This window comes from Pyxicephalus adspersus, chromosome 11, assembly GCF_032062135.1.
Source record: "Pyxicephalus adspersus chromosome 11, UCB_Pads_2.0, whole genome shotgun sequence".
Lineage (NCBI taxonomy): Eukaryota > Metazoa > Chordata > Amphibia > Anura > Pyxicephalidae > Pyxicephalus > Pyxicephalus adspersus.
Genome location: NC_092868.1, coordinates 17,209,831 through 17,228,095, shown reverse-complemented (window position 1 = coordinate 17,228,095; position 18,265 = coordinate 17,209,831). Strand labels below are relative to the sequence as shown.

At 39.5% G+C, this 18,265-nt stretch overlaps 1 protein-coding gene across 1 annotated transcript in view; it reads right to left on the bottom strand.

The window, feature by feature from the left end:
* The window catches only part of LOC140341043 (osteoclast-associated immunoglobulin-like receptor), a 76,872-nt gene extending 59,655 nt beyond the window's left edge, over nucleotides 1-17,217 (bottom strand). Inside the window, exon 1 of the mRNA XM_072426554.1 lies at nucleotides 17,178-17,217. Within this exon, the coding sequence (XP_072282655.1) occupies nucleotides 17,178-17,202 (25 nt within the window). The 5' untranslated portion in view covers nucleotides 17,203-17,217. The remainder of the gene's footprint in view (nucleotides 1-17,177) is intronic.
* Nucleotides 17,218-18,265: the final 1,048 nt, after the last annotated feature.

Sequence of the window (18,265 nt, the reverse complement as noted above, 5' to 3'; positions counted from 1 at the left end):
ACAGAGTGGCACAACAACAGAGTGTGGAGGTGGCAGCAGCATGAGTCGGCCACAGAGTGGCACAAGGACAGAGTCTGGAGGTGGTGGCAGCATGAGTAGGCCACAGAGTGGCACAATAGCCCCCACAGGGCTCATGTGGCCGTGAGATCTAGGCGCCACGTCTCCAGTCCCCTGACCAGCCAGATTTACCAGCATCTGTTCCAGGACATGAAGCAGTGGAATGACGTTGTTCATCCCGTAGTCCTGGCGACGGACAAATAACATGGCCTCCTCAAAGGGCCTGAGCAAACTGCAGGTGTCACTCATGAGCTGCCACTGGCTGACATCAAAGTTACACATGGGAGTACTCCTATCCGCTTGGATCATAAAGAATTCATTGATGGCCTTTCTCTGTTTGTATAGTCGGTCCAACATATGGAGGGTGGAATTTTAACGGGTGGAAATGTTACATATCAGCCTGAGTTGGGGGATGCCGTTCTGCAGCTCAAGGAGGGTGTGCTTTGCGGTGTACGAGTGGCTGAAGTGCATGCAAAGTCTTCTGGCCATTTTTTTGATGTCTTGCAGATGGGTGGAAGACCTCAGGAACCGCTTGACAACCAGATTGAAGACGTGTGCCATTCAGGGTACATGGCTCAGCCTTCCTTGACGCAGTGCAGAGACAATGTTCTTCCCGTTGTCAGTCACCATGGTTCCAATTTTGAGTTGTCAGGGAGAAAGCCATAATTCGATCTCTTGATGAATCACACGGAGCAGTTCCTCCCCTGTGTGACTCCGTTCCCCCAGGCAAACCAGGTGCAGAACAGCGTGACACCGCTGTGCCCTGCACATGTGGTATGCTGGAAGGGCACTGTGAATTGTCCCTGCAGTGGAGGCTGAGGACACGGTGGAAGATTAGGAGGCAGAGGCGAACGTTGTTGCAGGACCAGCGGCGTGAGAACGTGGAGGCGGAAGCGGTGTCACCTGGCCAAGTTGCTGGTGTGGCTGTGCAGGAATCACATTCACCCAGTGGGCCCTAAAGGACATGCATTGTCCCTGACAGTAGTTACAGCTCTACACGTCGGCGCTGCCGTGTACCGACAGGCTCAAGGACTGGCCCACCTTCTGTTCTACATATTTGTGCAGGGCTGGTACTGCCTTTTTCGCAAAGAAATGACGGCTTGGGACTCTCCACCTCGGCTCAGCACAAGCCATCAATTCTCTAAAAGGTTCAGAGTCCACCACTTGGAAAGGGAGGGACTGCAGCACCAACAACTTGGACAGGAGCACATTCAGCTTCTGCGCCGTTGGATGTGTGCACCCCTACTGTTGTCTCTTGGCAATCACTTCGGTGATCGATTGCTGACGGAATGACTGACGAGGAATAGGAGGAGCAGGAGCATCTGGACCAGCAGAAGATGGAAATGACATACAGCTCCCTTCGGCTGAGTTGGTGGAGCCTTGACTGCCTGAAAGCCGGTGCGTGTCTCTGGGTGAAGCATCGGTTGCTGCGGCAGGCTGGACCACCACATCGGAGCCACGGTTCTCTCAGGGCACTTTATGGTGACGCTGCATATCTTGATGCAGGGCCATGGTGCCAACATTGGCACCCTGGCCACGCTTCACCTTCTGCCCACATATTCTACCTATGGCTATGTTAACCTCCTCTGGCGGCTTAACAAAAAACTGCCACACCGCCGAGTAGGTGATGATCCCCCCCAACACTCCGCATTGACTGACTGCTACCGCCACTGCCTCCGTGAACCCCTGCACCACTCTTTCCCGGGCAGGTAGGCTGCTGCGAAGCATGTGGTCTACCACGGGCACGTTTGGATCCCAACCTCCCACTGCTGCCACCCTGCTGACTACCAGCCATGCTACCACCTTGCTGGCTCAGCCGCTGCTTCAGGGGCAAGCTGCCACCCTCTTCTCCTGATGATGACGCCCCTTCTTCACCCAGCTCCCAAGTGCGATCGGCTTCATTATCATCGAGTAGTGTATGCACATCACTGATGTGCTCCTCAACAGTCTCTGGGTCAGGAGCGCTCCCAACACCACCTCCCACGCCACTCTCCTCATCACTACTTGCCCGCCTAGCGGAGAAAGCGGCGGATGTCTCCTCCAGATCTTGGCTGGGCAGTAGCTGCTGACTGTCCTCTACTAGCTCGTCCTCGCTGTATAGTGGAGCTGAGCCCACAGCATACAATACTTCTGTGGCTGAGGGAAGAGCAAAGAACAGAGGCAAGTTAAGGACAGGTGAGGGCACAGGGCCTGCTCCCAGGCCATGCCAACTTGTGTGTCACTGATAACAGGGAGGGGAGGGAAACAGAAAGGTAAATACAAGGGACTAGGCCTCCAATGGCTAGGGAAAACAGAATGGTCACCCCTTCCGGACACCCTAACCTAGCCCTAACTCCTGGCAGTATGAATATTCCCTGATGGTGGGAATACTCATACACTGGAACCTAGGCTCTAGTAGCCCTGCATAGACCTAGGAGTAGTGACTGGGCTTGAGACTACTACGGGTTCCTTCCCTGATGAAAGAACCAGTGTCTCCCTGAGGCCTAGTGACAACTAAAGAACAACAAAACACCAAAAGTAGTACAACTTATCTTATTAGCAAATAGGGAAGCAGGAACTCTGGAGAGGATGACACACCAGCTCTTCACATCCCAGAAGTGAATATCAACCCCATAGCATGAAGTGTGAGGCCAGACTAAATGGAGGAGCAGTAATGACCACCAGCTGCAGCTGATACAAGGAGTGTGGTCATTACAAACAACAACACAGAAACAAGTAAAAACAAAGAGACAGTCAGATAACCTCACATGCAGCTTGTCTCACAGATCTTCTAACTTCAGTCACGGAAGGGACTGTGACATTGTGTCTGACAAACCCACCAACTGTTGGCTGGGGGTGTCTGACGTCACTTGGGATGAAGTGGATGAGCGAGTTAACCAATCAAGAACCGCTGGGTTGCTGGTCAAGACACGACCGCTAGATGACACCGGGAGCTCAGGCCTCTCGCTGCGACTCCTGCTGACACGCCCCCTTACTCTGCTGCGACCTCTGCCTGCGCCTGAAACATTTAGGCCTCTGCCACTCCTCTGTGCATGGCCTGCCACTTCTCTGTCTGACATACTTTTACTTGAACTAAATAAATTAAAAGCAAATTAAAACACACCTAAAAGCTACGAATTTATTTTTATTTTTGTACAGAAATAGGCCACCAAATGCTTTTACCACAAATAACTGCAACAGTGAACTGTGTATATATTTTTCTTTTTGTACTCAAATACGTCACTAAATGCTTTCACCACGCATAACTGCAATAGTGAACTGAGAATATATTTGTATTTTTGTACTGAAATACGTCACTAAACGCTTTGACCACAAATACCTGCAACAGTGAAGCGCCTTTAAATTTTTCTGGATATATAAATTGATGGAATGACAGAGCTGTATAATGACTATTTGGATCCCCAAATAATCTTTCCCTGCACTTGTAAATTGCTTTTCTAGCACTGTCCCTAGCGCCTTCTGACGTCCCTCCCTGCACTAAGATGCTGTGAAATGATTCCTTCCTATCCTTTCCCTGCACTTGTAAATCCATTTTCTAGCACTGTCCCCAGTGCCTTTTGATGTCTCTCCCTGCACTAAGATGCTGTGAAATGATTCCTTCCTATCCTTTCCCTGCACTTGTAAATCCATTTTCTAGCACTGTCCCTAGTTTCTAGCACTGTCCCTAGTGCCTTCTGACGTCTCTCCCTGCATTAAGATGCTGTGAAATGATTCCTTCCTATCCTTTCCCTGCACTTGTAAATCTCTTTTCTAGCACTGTCCCTAGGGCGTTCTGACGTCTCTCCCTGTACTAAGATGCTGTGAAATTATTTCTCCCTATCTTTTCCCTGCACTTATAAATCGTTTTTTCAGTTTTTTTATCACAATGAGGTTTCTCCTAACACTCTCCCTAGCGCCAGCACACATCTTTCCCTGCACTCAGAATGCTGTAAAATGTCTTAATCCAAGATGGCTGAGGCTATTTAAAGGGGTGTGACATCACAGGGCTGGCTGGCTGCTGATTGGCTGCATGCATGGCATTATGGGTCATCCCGCCTTCCCAGAGTTCCTTGCCCCATGTCCTCACATGTGTAGCTGCCATTTTAGAAACAATTTTGATTCGTTACCACGAATGGCAAGGAAATTCGGATCGAATTCCACTTCATCAGCTTCGATTCGCTCATCTCTAGTTATAATGAATAATCTACAATATGAAAAAAATGTGTTAAAAAATCTTAGACAACAAGGAATGGTAATAAATAATTGATCTTGAAAGAATTAATAACTTCTATGAAGAGTACTATTCGATAACAAGAGCAGGAGCAAATGAAGGCATCATTGATACTAAAACTCAAGAATACCTCTGGAACCAACACCCAATACTACCCACATTTTATTGTCTACTGTGGGAATTAGCTGGAAAAATGGTAGGCAACTAGCAGGACTGGATGCCAAATCAGGGTTTATTGCAAAAAAAAACAACAACAAAAAATTGTCCCAACAGGATGGCTTAATTTCAGACAGTTAAAGATCAAAGACAAACACTTATCTCCAGCTGTCCTGGGTGCTATAACAGTCCATTTCCAACAAAAAGGCAGAAAATCAACTAGGGTCACCTTGTCTGTAGAGTCGTGTCCCTCTTTCTCTCCCTCTTTCTCAGGAACACTGTGTAGAGGAAGGTCCTCAAGCCCTCTTCAGTAGAGTCTTTTTCCACTCTTGCTCTCTGGCAGCCATTTCCGTTTTCTCCCCCTCTGGGAGCTGCACCTGGAGTCTTCTCCAGCAGTGGGGAAAACCCGGGATGGCCTGCTAGAACAGCCACACTGCAATCCCTGGAATCTCTAGTACCTTTCCTGCTGGTTGCCTACACTACCTAAAATTCACAAAAATGCAAAAGATCCCACTGGACGTTCTATTGTGTCTGGGATTGACTCAATCTCATCTAACGCTAGTGATTTAGTGGACACCTTTTTGAGACCATTTGTCCACAGTCTACCATCATACTTAAGGGAGACAATACAGCTTCTTCAAATCCTTCAGAATATGAAAATTCCACCTAACTCCACAGTAGTAACTATTGATGTGGCGCCATTATACAATTGTATCCCACACCTTAAAGGTCTGGAAACAATTAGGTCAATAACCAATACAAAAAACCTGAAACATCTAGAATACAATAAAATGATCATCGATCTTTTGAAAAATATTCTAACTAGAAACGTTTTCACATACAATCAAAAATACTACCTCCAGGTTCAAGGAGTGGCAATGAGGACTAAAGGTGCCCCATCGTACAACAATCAATACCTGGGGGAGTGGGAAAGAGAATTATTTCTAGACCCTAATTTCGCCATTTATACAACTCAGATCTTTCTATTGCGTTGAGACAAATAGATTCAATATCAAATTTACAATGTATTCACACAAAAACAAAGTACCCTCTCTAGATGTATATTTGATGATCACTGAAGACCATAAAATTACAACTACCCTTTTTAGAAAAGAAACAGCGGGCAATGCAATCTTACTTTTCCTAAGCTCACATCCAAAACCCCTTTTAAAAAGTATCCAATTTAGTCAGATGCTAAGACTAAGAAGGAATTGTACATCAGAAATAGACTTCAAATGTGAGGCCAAAGCTCTCACTACAAGGCTCTTACAAAAAATCTATACAAAAAACTTTTGAAAAAATCCTACTACAAGGCCAGTCGGGCTACAATTTTCAGCTTTAGAACAAATACCCTACAAACAAAGGGGAGGTAACATGGACAAAATCCTGCTTCAGCATGAAGCAAAATGGATTTTCACCTTAAAAAGCCAACTATCCACCAGGGCTGAATGAGGCGTTTAGTTTCAAACCCTTTTTGTAGATATGAGGGAAAAGCCCCTTACCCCCACCCCCCATTAAAAGATATTGTCTAGATTACTGTTATCAAAAATATCAAATGTATTTTACACTGTCATAATACACTATGAAGGGTATATAGATGGAAATAACCCAAATATTAAATTTACACTGCTTATGTAGGAAAATATTAAGATCAGACATTGTTTGCTTCTTCTTTGTGATGTAATGTATTAAGTGAAATCTTTAGCGATATAAGTTGTTATTAATATTTTTGTATGGCTATGTCAAATAAATCCCCTCCTTTGTGCAGAAGATTTGGTATATTATAAATTTTTTGCAAAAATGTTCATATTTATTTAATGTATTTTTACTGTATTATGATATTTAGGAAACCTCATGTAATGTATTTTTCCAAAAAAAGATTAGATTAATATTTATGTATATATTATTTGTTTTGGACACAGCTCCACCGCTCTTCTATACCCCCTCAGTTCATATAAATCATCATAATAATTGATCAAGCGATGGGACCCCTGGGTACGCCCCTTGATTTGCGGGGACAGGGGCATTGAACAAACCTTAATTGCAATGCTTTATCCACTATACGTTCAATAGGGGATTCTTATTTAGACGTACATCCTATACCTACTCATCTTTATAGTGGAGGTATCCTCCATATCTAGAAGGGTAAGAAATAACTAAAATTATTTTTATCACCTAACATAACAACAGTATTTTATCTCTATAATTCTAAATATATACCCACTATTATGATATCTTTTCTTTATAGACCTTTCATTAGGAAAACGTACAAGAATCCCCTGTATAGTAAGAGGAAACATTCTCATATGCAGTCTGAAGAAAAGTATTTAATTTTATTCCACAAAATGACAAGTGTCCACAAGTAAGGATAATGTAAGTGTGTTATTACTTTTTTATGACATCATATTTATTCACTCATTGATGGTTTGAGTAAATATGAAAATCCTTATAAGGTAAAAACAATATTGAAATATAGAGAAAAATGTGGAAAACTAGTTAAGTCACTTTTGAAGTAATGGGACTGTCTGAATTCAATATATATCAAGATGTATATTCAATATATATATCGGGATATTCTCTTTGACCCTTGATTTACCATATAACACTAAATACTAAGACCAACATGATACTGACTATTATATTCTTAGATAACATATCCCAATGAAAGTAATTTAAGTACTACTTAAAACAGGAAATAAAATAATTATCTAAATACCAATATACTATTGTAACATATGTTTATTTACCATTACCATTCAGATGTTTTCAAGAAACAGTGCTTTAAACATCAACATACGTAGCATTACCCCTGAGGAAGCCTAGATTGGGCTTAACACGGCGGGTTAATGAAGCTGCAACATAAGAAATACTTACCTGTTATAAGTTACTATGCACTTTAAGTAGTTGATCTGTGTCTAGCATAGGAGGTACCGTATTTTTTGCCGTATAAGACGCACTTTTTCTTCCCCAAAACTGGGAGGGAAAAGTTGGTGCAACTTATACGACAAACACCGTGTTAAAAAATAATTAAAATAACATACTCCGATACCCCGATCCTGCGTGCATCTCCTCTCCTCTCCTCGATGCTGGCTGCAGCATGTGTCTCCTCCTTCCTGCAGAGCAGAGCGAGAAGAAGGCGGCACACGGGCCCCCGCGATTCTGAACCCGGAAGCACGCTGGAAGCAAGCTGATCCCTGCCCTAACGGAGTTCCCCGGCGGAAAAAAAGGTACCAGTAAGTGATCAGAAGGGGAATTTAAATTGGCACAGAGTGATCAGAAGGGGAATTTGAATGGCACAGGGTGATCAGAAGGGGAATTTAAATTGGCACAGAGTGATCAGAAGGGGAATACGGTATGAATGGCACATGAGTGATCAGAAGAAGAATAGTACAGTATTTGGTTCAGAATCTTTTTTTTCTAGATTTTCCTCCTTTAAAATTGGGTGCGTCTTATATTCCGGAGCGTCTTATACGGCGAAAAATACGGTATATACCTCTCCAAAGGAGGAAATACCCCTCCAATTCTATGGTGGATGTTCATATATAGATTTAGGTAATTAACCTCAAAGGATGAGGAAGTACCTTACAAGTCTGTATTGTTGTTATTTTGTTTGCTGTTTTATACCCATGAGAATGTACTAATGATTTTTGTTGAATACACAAAAAGTTGTTGCCATACATCCCTGTCTTTGGACCACATTCATTCTGATTGTACATATTGAAAATTATATATTCACATAGAAAATGTTACTAAAGTGAGAGTAACCATTTTTAGGATCCTTGGTTTGTTTGCTGATTTTGGCTAAATATATATGTCACAAAAGCGGAGGAAACTCTTTCAATGTTGTCTCATAATGGGAGGACTTATAAAATGTTAGGTATAGTAAATGAATAAACTGGGAAAGCCTTGTTAGAAATACCATATTTCTAGTTTGTTAGGTATATACAAAAGTTTTTCTTACCCCTTGGTGTGCAGGCGGAGCAGTGGAGACCACAGCCGCAGTCTTTTTACACTGACCTGAGGAAAAGAGCATGGCAGAGGAGAATCCCGGAGCCGCCTCTATAAGGACGGCGTCCTGGAAGTTCTACTTGCAACTCTAAAACACACATTGATACCAAACCACGACTTACTTACAGAAAATTAGGCTCCTTAAAGAACTCCCTGGTTCACAGTCACTATAAACCCCCTAACAGTACAACTGATACAATAAGCAAACCCATGGGTACCTTCAAATGTGGACATTGTAAGAAATGTTACTGGATACATGAAAATCAAGCGTTAATACTACCCAACGGATCAATACACAGGCTAAACGAACACATTATTTGTGAATCAATGGGAATCATCTACCTCATCACATGCAGATGTTGTAGATATTATGTAGGGAAAGCTAAAGGAAAGTTCAAACAACGTATCTATGAGCACATTTATGGAATAGGAAATGGAAAAATGTTAACACCTATCAGTGTGCATGTAGGCACATCACACAACTTTGACACTAACTTTATACAGTTTGCTGCTCTTGAACACATTCCGCAAAAACCCAGAGGAGGTAACATAGATAAAATTCTGCTTCAGTGTAAAACCAAATTGATTTTCACTTTAAAAGCAAACTATCCACCAAGCCTAAATGAAGCATTTAGTTTTAAACCCTTTGGTATAGTTAGACTAGGACCACTGATAACACCCTAAATATAAGACCTATGTGGCCTAACCAATAGAATTAAACCTGAAATTATTTCCTTACTGTATAATTTAGATTCATATCAATCTCAATGTATTGTTTTCCATGTATGTAGCAGATTTTTATTTCATCTCTTCTATTTCTGTGATCTTCTCTGTATTGACACTTTTTTGTCTGCATTCATACAAAAAAATATCTTGGTTTTGCACTGTTTGAATTACCCATAAATGCTAGCCACAATTGTATAATATGATCCACAAAACAATGTGAGTTATCACATAGCAAAATACCCTACTATTGGAATTTGTATAAGCAACTATTATTCTGGCGTATATGTTCTATTTTGTCCAAAAAAAAACCCAAGGAGTGCATCCCTATTATTATCACATAAATGGATGAGGATCCCCTGCCTGCATCCTGACTTTTCCTCACGTCAGTGTAAAAACGAACACAACTGCACAGCAAAGGGTAAGAAATACTTTTGTATATACCTAACACACTAGAAATATGGTATTTCTAACAAGGCTTTCCTAGTATATTCTTTTCCTATACCTACCTTTTAGAGGTCCTCCCTTTATGAGGCAACATTGAAAGAGTTTCCTGTGCTTTGGAGGCATCTTATATTTTCTTTAAAAACCCTGGGACAACATCCTTTTTCCCTCCCTTTTTGCGCCTAAGAGCATACTTCTCTTCTTTGAAGAAACATGTAAATCTGTCTTCTCTTTTGATCTATATGTGACATATATATTTAGCCAACATCAGCAAAAAAACTAAGGATCCTAAAAATGGTTACTATCACTTTAGTAAAATTTTCTATGGGAATATATCATTTTCAATATGTATTAGTGTAATATCTTTTGCTGTGATTTAAAAGGGTATGAAAAATGTATATTATTGTTTTGAATATGACACAAGTTACTAACTATTATGGCTGTCTTTACTATCACCAAAAACCAGATATAGATTACAATGATCAATCATAATCATCACCAAAAACCAGATATAGATTACAATTGTTATTATGATCAATCATAATAACAATAGAAATGCTTTTGCTTACCTTATATGTCATACCAAATTTATATTCCTCACTATAATTTGCATGTACAGTATATAGACTTATTCTTTACTATTAAGTTGTAAAAAGCTATACTAGATATATGATTTTTTGACCTATATACACATCGTATATACATACGTATATACATATGTACATATATTATATATACATCGGACATTTGATCTCTGACCAATTGTGTCTTTATACTAAATATATACTACTCTTTACCATGTTTAAAGAAACTATAAATATATGTAGAACATTTTGCAATTTCGAACTGAGGTGCTAATACTAAATATCTATTGCAACACCTAGAATAGTCACAAATATTTACATTGAGCAAGCGTAGCACCAAACCTGAGAAAGCCCAAGGCAGGCGAAACGTGTCGGCTAACAAGGCTCCGTAAAAACAATTACATCTCATGTATTCTCTGCATATACTGCTCATCTGAACGCTCATCTATATGATAAAAAAGGACTTTTTCACCAATTAGGTGATCTCTGTCTGGTCAATCAGGTATAGTACCACCAAGAATGAGGTAGTACCATATATATATACTGTAAATACTAACTGTATATTGACTCAGATTTGTATTTGAAAATTCACGTTTAATATAATTTCTTTGCCAAAAAAAACACTGTCTGTTTACTCAAATTTGTCTCCTTATATGATATTCAAAGGTTGGCAAACCTCCCTTCCAAAAGGAAAATATATTATTATCTGCAACCTTACTGTCCACCTCTGCCCCAGATACAATTCTTACCTACCACTGAAACATGAGTGAAAGTAGAAAGTGGGTACACCTGTTCCAGTGCCAACTGTCTAAAAGGGGATTTCTCTTCACTTATGAAAAACTTCAGCTATCATCTCATATACTTAGATTGTCATAATAGTTGGCTTCTATGTTTTATCTTGCATATAATTTGTCTGTATGGTTTACAGTGCACTCAGACTAACCTAACTTCTGCTTTCAGTTCAGATAACCTGCATATTGAAGCCCATGTAAGACAATATAAGGTTTTAACTTTTGTTCTTCTTTTTTGTTTTCATTTTTTAGGTTACACTTCTTGTATTGCCCTCTCCTCTATTTTACTTTTTTACAGCTTAAAAAGCTTTTAGATATAATAAACTCCCAGAGTTCCCATATGCAGCATGTACATACATATGTGCCTATTACAGAACATATATTAGGTATTCCCACACAGTAGAGGTGAAAGTATAAATGTAGGCATTATTTTTTTGGGAGGGAAAATCCCTGTTAGGCCATTTAATAACATCTATGTTCTATTTGAAAGATTACCCTTCACTTCTTTTCCCAAAGATGGGAGGAAAATTCACATTTTAGACATTAATTACTGGAACTTTTGTTACAACTTCATATTTTTTGGGTCTTCCGTTTATTTCATTGCTGATAACAATCCTGACAACTCTACACAAATATAAACATTTTTTTTTCTTTTACATATGTAATAAGGAATCGATTTTAAATTGCAAAAAAATGAGATGTAAAAGCTTTTATTAATGTACCCTATTTACAGTTTTATGTAATATGATCTTTTGTGGTTTGTGGGTTCATGGTTAATATTTCATTTTAGCATGTGTGTAAAATTGGAAATATTGTTTTAAATGGTAAATGTGCACTCTGATGTAAAACCTGAGTAATAAAAAGTAAGTAAAAGGTCTGTATTCTTCATGCTTGTTCGAGGTTAGTGACTCAGCATATAGTGTAGCAAGGATAATGATGATAGCTCGGTCTACACCTTTCAAAAATGAGTGATCTCCCTTCCCATATCTCCATCTTCCCAGGTTTTCTTTAAGGCTATGCTCAGACTGGCAGTGATGTTGTGTTTTGGTTACTACTTCCTCACACCAGTGAATGACAGTGAGTGGTTCAATACTACTCATTGTTCTCGGCTGTCAAATTTGCAAACGCTGGTCCCACACAGTAATCGTGTGGGATTGCTTGCTCCAGCTACAGGGCTGAACCTGTTCTAAAACAACACTGAATAATATCCAGGGCAACGACATAACTAAGTTTAAATTTGGATACAGAATATACAAAAAGAGTGCTAATCCACTGCCCCTCTTGTATGTTGGGCCGCCTACCCTGATGTGCGCGAAATATCAACGAAAGAAAAGGAGATAGCCAGGATATTTTAAGTGTGGCAATATATTTAAATAAATACAATTGTGCATACAACATCATTTAAATATAATAAATAATACTGGTCACTCCTGTTGTAGAACGTGGGGAGGTGGACCAATAAGCTAGACAATAAATCCCTTAATATGATAACAAATGTATGGCTTTTGCCTAGATGCGTTTTGCCTCTTAGGGCTTCCTCAGGGGACTTGATAGAGAACATTTGTTCAACAATTGGGATGAATGCAATTCATGGTATGAGGGATGTCTTAGAAAAGATGTAAAAGAATGACACCACAAGGCATCTACGGTAGACACTGAAGGTTTTGGAATGAAATGCCTGTTGGCTGCAGAGTTTAGCGGGGATGCTGTGCTGGTGTGCAAATAGCCTGGCTATCTCATTTTCTTTCTTTAAATTCGGAAAGTTGAACCTTTCATTTCCTTTCCCTTTTATTTTCTCTTTCCTTCTCTTTCTTTTCTTTCTTTTTCATCTTTCTTTCTTTTAGTTAGCCATACTTTCATGTATTATTAACTCATGTTCATATAGCAAATTCTATGAAAGTACATGACTCTCTTTATATTGGGAAATTAGACATAGTCACATACACTGGCAATTCATAATAAGCAGCAAGTGATAAAATGCATATTCAGTGAACATTGCATATCAAGCCAGCAGAGATCAAGATCAGTAGATCCGGAGATATGAGCAGCCAAATTATAAACAAGTTTTGATGTTCCTGTAAACCATTAAATATAAACCTAACCACCACCCAAATCTTTTTACTGGTACTTAAAATCTAAAGTTTGATCTGCTAAAATTTTTTCTTTCCCGTCCCCCACCCCTTGCAAGCATTATGCATAAACAAAATTGCTGTTTTAGCCTTTTTCATTCTTACTTCATGTCCAAATGTTTATATGTATTCAACTAAACTGGCTTCCTAACAGTGAAAATATTTTCATTGGCATTTTTGCAATTGCGAGACCTAATACAGGAAATGCATAAATAGTACCCCATATATTGATTTCATGAAAAAATGCAGATTTAAAAAGACTGAAAACAACTTTTGGAATATTAATATTATTAAACAGGATTTATATAGCGCCAACATATTACGCAGCGCTGTACATTAAATAGGGATTGCAAATGACAGACTAATACAGATGATAAGAGCATGTACAAGGAGTTTGGTGGTCTCAGGGGACAGGTAGGGGCGGATTTTGGAGATGTTGCGTAGGTGAAAGTGACAGGACCAATATCAATAACACTGAGGTTTTCCTCCTCATCAACATGCTAATTTGTACAAACCCTTCCTATTTCTGTTGCATAACTTTTTAGATGGTGTATGGTGGAGGTACTGACAGGGTACAGTACATAGCTTCCCAAAAGCAAGTTCAAATGTGGTGAGGAGAAGGGCTGGGAAGGAAAGGGCTAGATAATACTGGCTGTCCAACAGTCAGAAAATAAGGTGTACTATCTGACTTCTTCTATCTGACTATCTGACAGCTTCTAATGCAAACTGAGAGAAGCTTACAATGTACAGTGAAGTTAGAGTAAGCAAATTTGGTACATATTTGGAACTGGAATAGGAGCCCCTACAAAACTAAATACAAAGCTGGAGTTCAGCTTTTAAAGCTTTTATCTGTGCAAATTTTTTTTGTATTTTTGTTTACAAAATATGCCCCCCTAAACTTGCGTACATACGTTAGATTTTTTTTTTTCATTGGAAACAATCTTTCAAACTTCTGTTCTATGTAGAGGGGAGGGGGGGCAATGGTCCTGATTTATTAAAGCACTCCAAGACTGGAGAGGATACACTTTCATCGGTGAAGCTGGGTGATCCAGCAAACTTGTAATGGATTTCCTAAAAGTCATTAGCAACTTGCTAGAAAATGTTTTCAATTAAGGATCAGATACATCAGATACTGGTTTGCTGTATACATTCCTGGTTTGCTGGATCACCCAGCTCCACTGATGAAAGTGTATCCTCTCCAGCCTTGGAGTGCTTTAATAAATCAGAACCAATGGGTGAGTGGCACCCCACTGCGCTATCCTCTCTTTTGTTCGTCTTCTGACATCAAGGGTGTAGTGGGGCGGGCATGCATTGTATCTACCTTCATATGACCCTCTACATCACCTTTTCCACTTAGGGAAGCAGTGACTTAGTCCATTTAGTGCTGTGCCATCATGAAGCTGTGACAGTTTATGAACCCAGCCAATAGACAGCTGGTGGAAAATGTGCATGCCACTAGAAGACTCGGAACCTGATGTGTCACACATGACTGCAGATTGAAATGTGTATTTCTGACATTTTAGCTATGTTTTTAAATTCTTATTTAAAGACTAGATAGCATTAGCATTTACATGTTAAAACTAAATATGTGAATACTTTATTATTTTTTTATCCTAGCCACAGGTACTTTTTAAACTGTAAGTATAACTGAAACATACCAAGCTGAGTATTTTTTTATAAGGTAGTTATCTTTTTCCATTTGTCCTGGGTACAAATGTCACTAAAACACACCCAAATTAGTCACTTTTTGGGCAGCAAGGATTGCTTGTCTGTGGAGGACTTAAGATAGGATTGTGGGGAAGGTAGAAAGAGGAGACTGTGAGAGTAGATTGTGAAAAGATGACCTTCCTTTCCACTTCTTAATGGAAAAGTAAAATATTCAGGGGGTTTACACCTAGGTATTCTGGCAGCCCAATAGAGGGTTCATGTAGGGTACACTGGCAGGTGCTGATAATGGACTAATACAATGGGCCTTTATAAATAAAGCTCACCAAAACTGAAGATATACTATCATGACTGTGTGATTCAGCAATCCTGGAATTGTTTTTTTTAAATTGTTTATTTTTTTTCAATGCATAGTTTTCCCCATCACCTTCTGTGATTATTCCGTCTGGCACATTTCCAGCAGTCCTGAACGGACTTCAGAGAGGCTGCTCTGCTCACTGACAGCTGATTAGAGTCGGGCGGAGTGAGAAGAGCACAGCACAGCTATGAGGAGATCTAGACACAGGCTGTCCATCAAAACAAAAAAACCCCACATTGTGTAAACAAAATCTCCGCCCAGTGGGCGTGTGTAATGACGTCATCAGAACAGTGTGTGTATAAATGCTGCATGACACATTCCTCAGCCTTACAGCTCTCTGTGTATAAACCTTCATATCCCCTAAACTGTATGTCATAATGACTTGTAATTTTCAGGGTGCACAGGGAACAGTTATAGTTAGGGATCAGAATTGTAAAATCTTGTTAAAATACAACATTGGTTACCCCGTCTGCTTCTCTTCTTTGAACCCCAATTTCCCTAGAATGGTGGGGTGTACAGAGCCGAAAATGTAGGTGCAGTGAGGGGACACCTTTGAAACCCCCCCCCCTCCACAATTTCAGTACTATGGCAAATGCACTGCCCTGTTACACATTACTGCCCATTTCTAACACTTGAACACCAATTTCTCTAGAAGTGGGGGATGTAGGAAAATGAAAATGTGTGGGGAACACCTGTGGATAACACCCCCGAAAGTTTTATCACAACGGCATCATTAGAACATAAAACACTCTGCTCATCAAAACAAAATTGGGGTTTAGGTGCTGGTAGGGTAAGTCATGTGTAACAGGGCAGCGTGTTTTGATGGGCAGAATTTATGTAATGATGCCATTGTGATGAAAGTTTGGGGGGTGTTAGCCACAAGTGTCCCCCACCTGCACTTATGATTCTGTTTATCTGCACCTCTCTGTTCTAGAGAAATTAGGGTTCAAGGTAGGGAACCAAACAGTTTGATAGGCAGAGGTTTTTAAGGTTCTAATGATGCCATGCGAATTAAATTTTAGGGGTTTATACATCTGTCCCCCACTTGCACCTACATTTTTAGTTTCCTGCACCTTCCTAATCCAGATATATTGGGGTTCAAAGAACAGAAGCAGAAGGAGCAGCTTAGCATTACAATTATAGATTGGTGAAAGGTGGGTAAAATATTTAGGGTGCCCCACCCCAATACTCCTTGCTATGTAAGTGGCCCCAGGGGTCTTTTATTTGCATTTTCAATTTTGGGCTCCTAGGTGCACTTTCTTATAAAACAGCAACCCAAATGTTCAATTTCCACAAGTTTTTAAACTTGTGATCCCCATATTTTGAAATTAAAAAAAGAAATGTTGGTTATTAGTAACAATGAGAGTCCCTTGTGTACCCTAAAAATTGTAGGTAATTACAACCAACAATTTAGGAGATCTAAAGGATTGAACACAAGGACTGATCCAAAGGATTTATTTACTGTAAGGTCTGTGAAAATGTGGAATCGGTTCCTTCAGGAAGTAGTTTTAGCAACTTCTATATATTGCTTTAAAAATAAAAGCTGGATGTATTTCTAGAAGCACATAATTTAACTGGGTATTAAGGCTTTAAAGTAAAAATAACAATGACCGTTGATCTAGGTAATATCCGATTGCCTCATGAAATCAGAAAGGATTTTTTTCCCCTGTTGGAGCAAATTGTACCAGGGTTTTTTTGCCTTCCTCTGGACCAACTATGTCCATAGGGTTTTATATCTGGGATATGTTTATTTCCCTAGTGGTTGAACTTGATGGACTTATGTCTTTTTTCAACTTTACCTACTATGTAACTATGTAATCATTTTATAATTACTGATGAGTCTTGGTATGCAGCATTGTAAAAGATGTGCTGCATGTTTGTTTTTAGTTCATTCTTTTGTGTGGTGGAATGAATGATGGAGAGTGTTTGGTAGAATTTAACAGCATTCTTTAAATTTCAAACTAAATAGCAAATACGTATGGTTATTTGCAGAATACAGACCTCTAACATAGAAATAAGAGCATTAAGAAGCAAAATATATCATATACTTACTAATTATGGTGCTCAAGAAGATCATTGTGAGGTGAATGGTCCTTACACTTATTACAGTGTGGGATTCCTAAGAAGAAACACACAACTTAAGCTACGTGATAAAACTGAAAAGACTGTATTGCTTAACTGATTTAAAACTCCTCCCTTTAATCAGCAACTACAGAAACCATCTTTCAGGCATACATAATTTTAACCTTGCAGCTCTATAGAAAATTGAAACTGTTAAATGAACTGTGTGTGTGTTAGTAACCAGCTGAGGATTTTCACTTGATGGCCTGATGATAGTTGGTGTATTTTTTAATAAAAGGAAAGGTCAGTCTAAAAGTCTAGGGAACATTTTTTGCTGAAGGGTAAAAAATATTCAGAATGAGAAATGTATTTATCTTTGAGATAGGTCTTTTTTAGGCTAAGGGAAAGTGTGTCCTATTTTTTTTTCCATCATGGTTTGTTGGAAGTATAGTTAAAACCAAGTCTGTTTTTGTTGTCAACATTAGGATATTTTTACTTCAGTTCCTATCTTAGGGACAAGAAACGATGGTGAATTTCTCCAAAACGACACAGACAGCAAAATAGCCACATAGAGACAGTTACAGCTGCAGGAAAGTTTTTATTGCTGTTTGTTCCTTGTCCTGCTTACCAGGGGTATAGTCGTAAAAAAAAGTAGACATGGCATGGTACTATCCATGGTGAGCGCCCATGGGCATCATTGTTATGTAAACGCCTCCTGACATTCCTCCTTCCTGACATTCCGCCTGTCCACCCAACTACATCCCTGCTGGTGACTCCCCATAGCATTGATATTTCTTCCTGGTGTCAAAAAAATAAAACATGAGAAAAAATCTTTTTAGTAGAGTCACAAGTCATAACAGTAACCTAAAAGAGGTTCTAAACCCTATTTACTGAATAAAATGAAAAGGTTTTGACTGCAGTTTTGCACTTTTTTATTAAACTGCTTTATTGGGTAGCTGAAAAAAAAGAACAAATAAACAATTAGTCTTCAATCCTACATTAGGAGTAATGAGAACCAAAGAGGTACAAAGCAAATTAGAAATCATTTCAGAGATTATTGGTGTGTGATCCAAATTTTT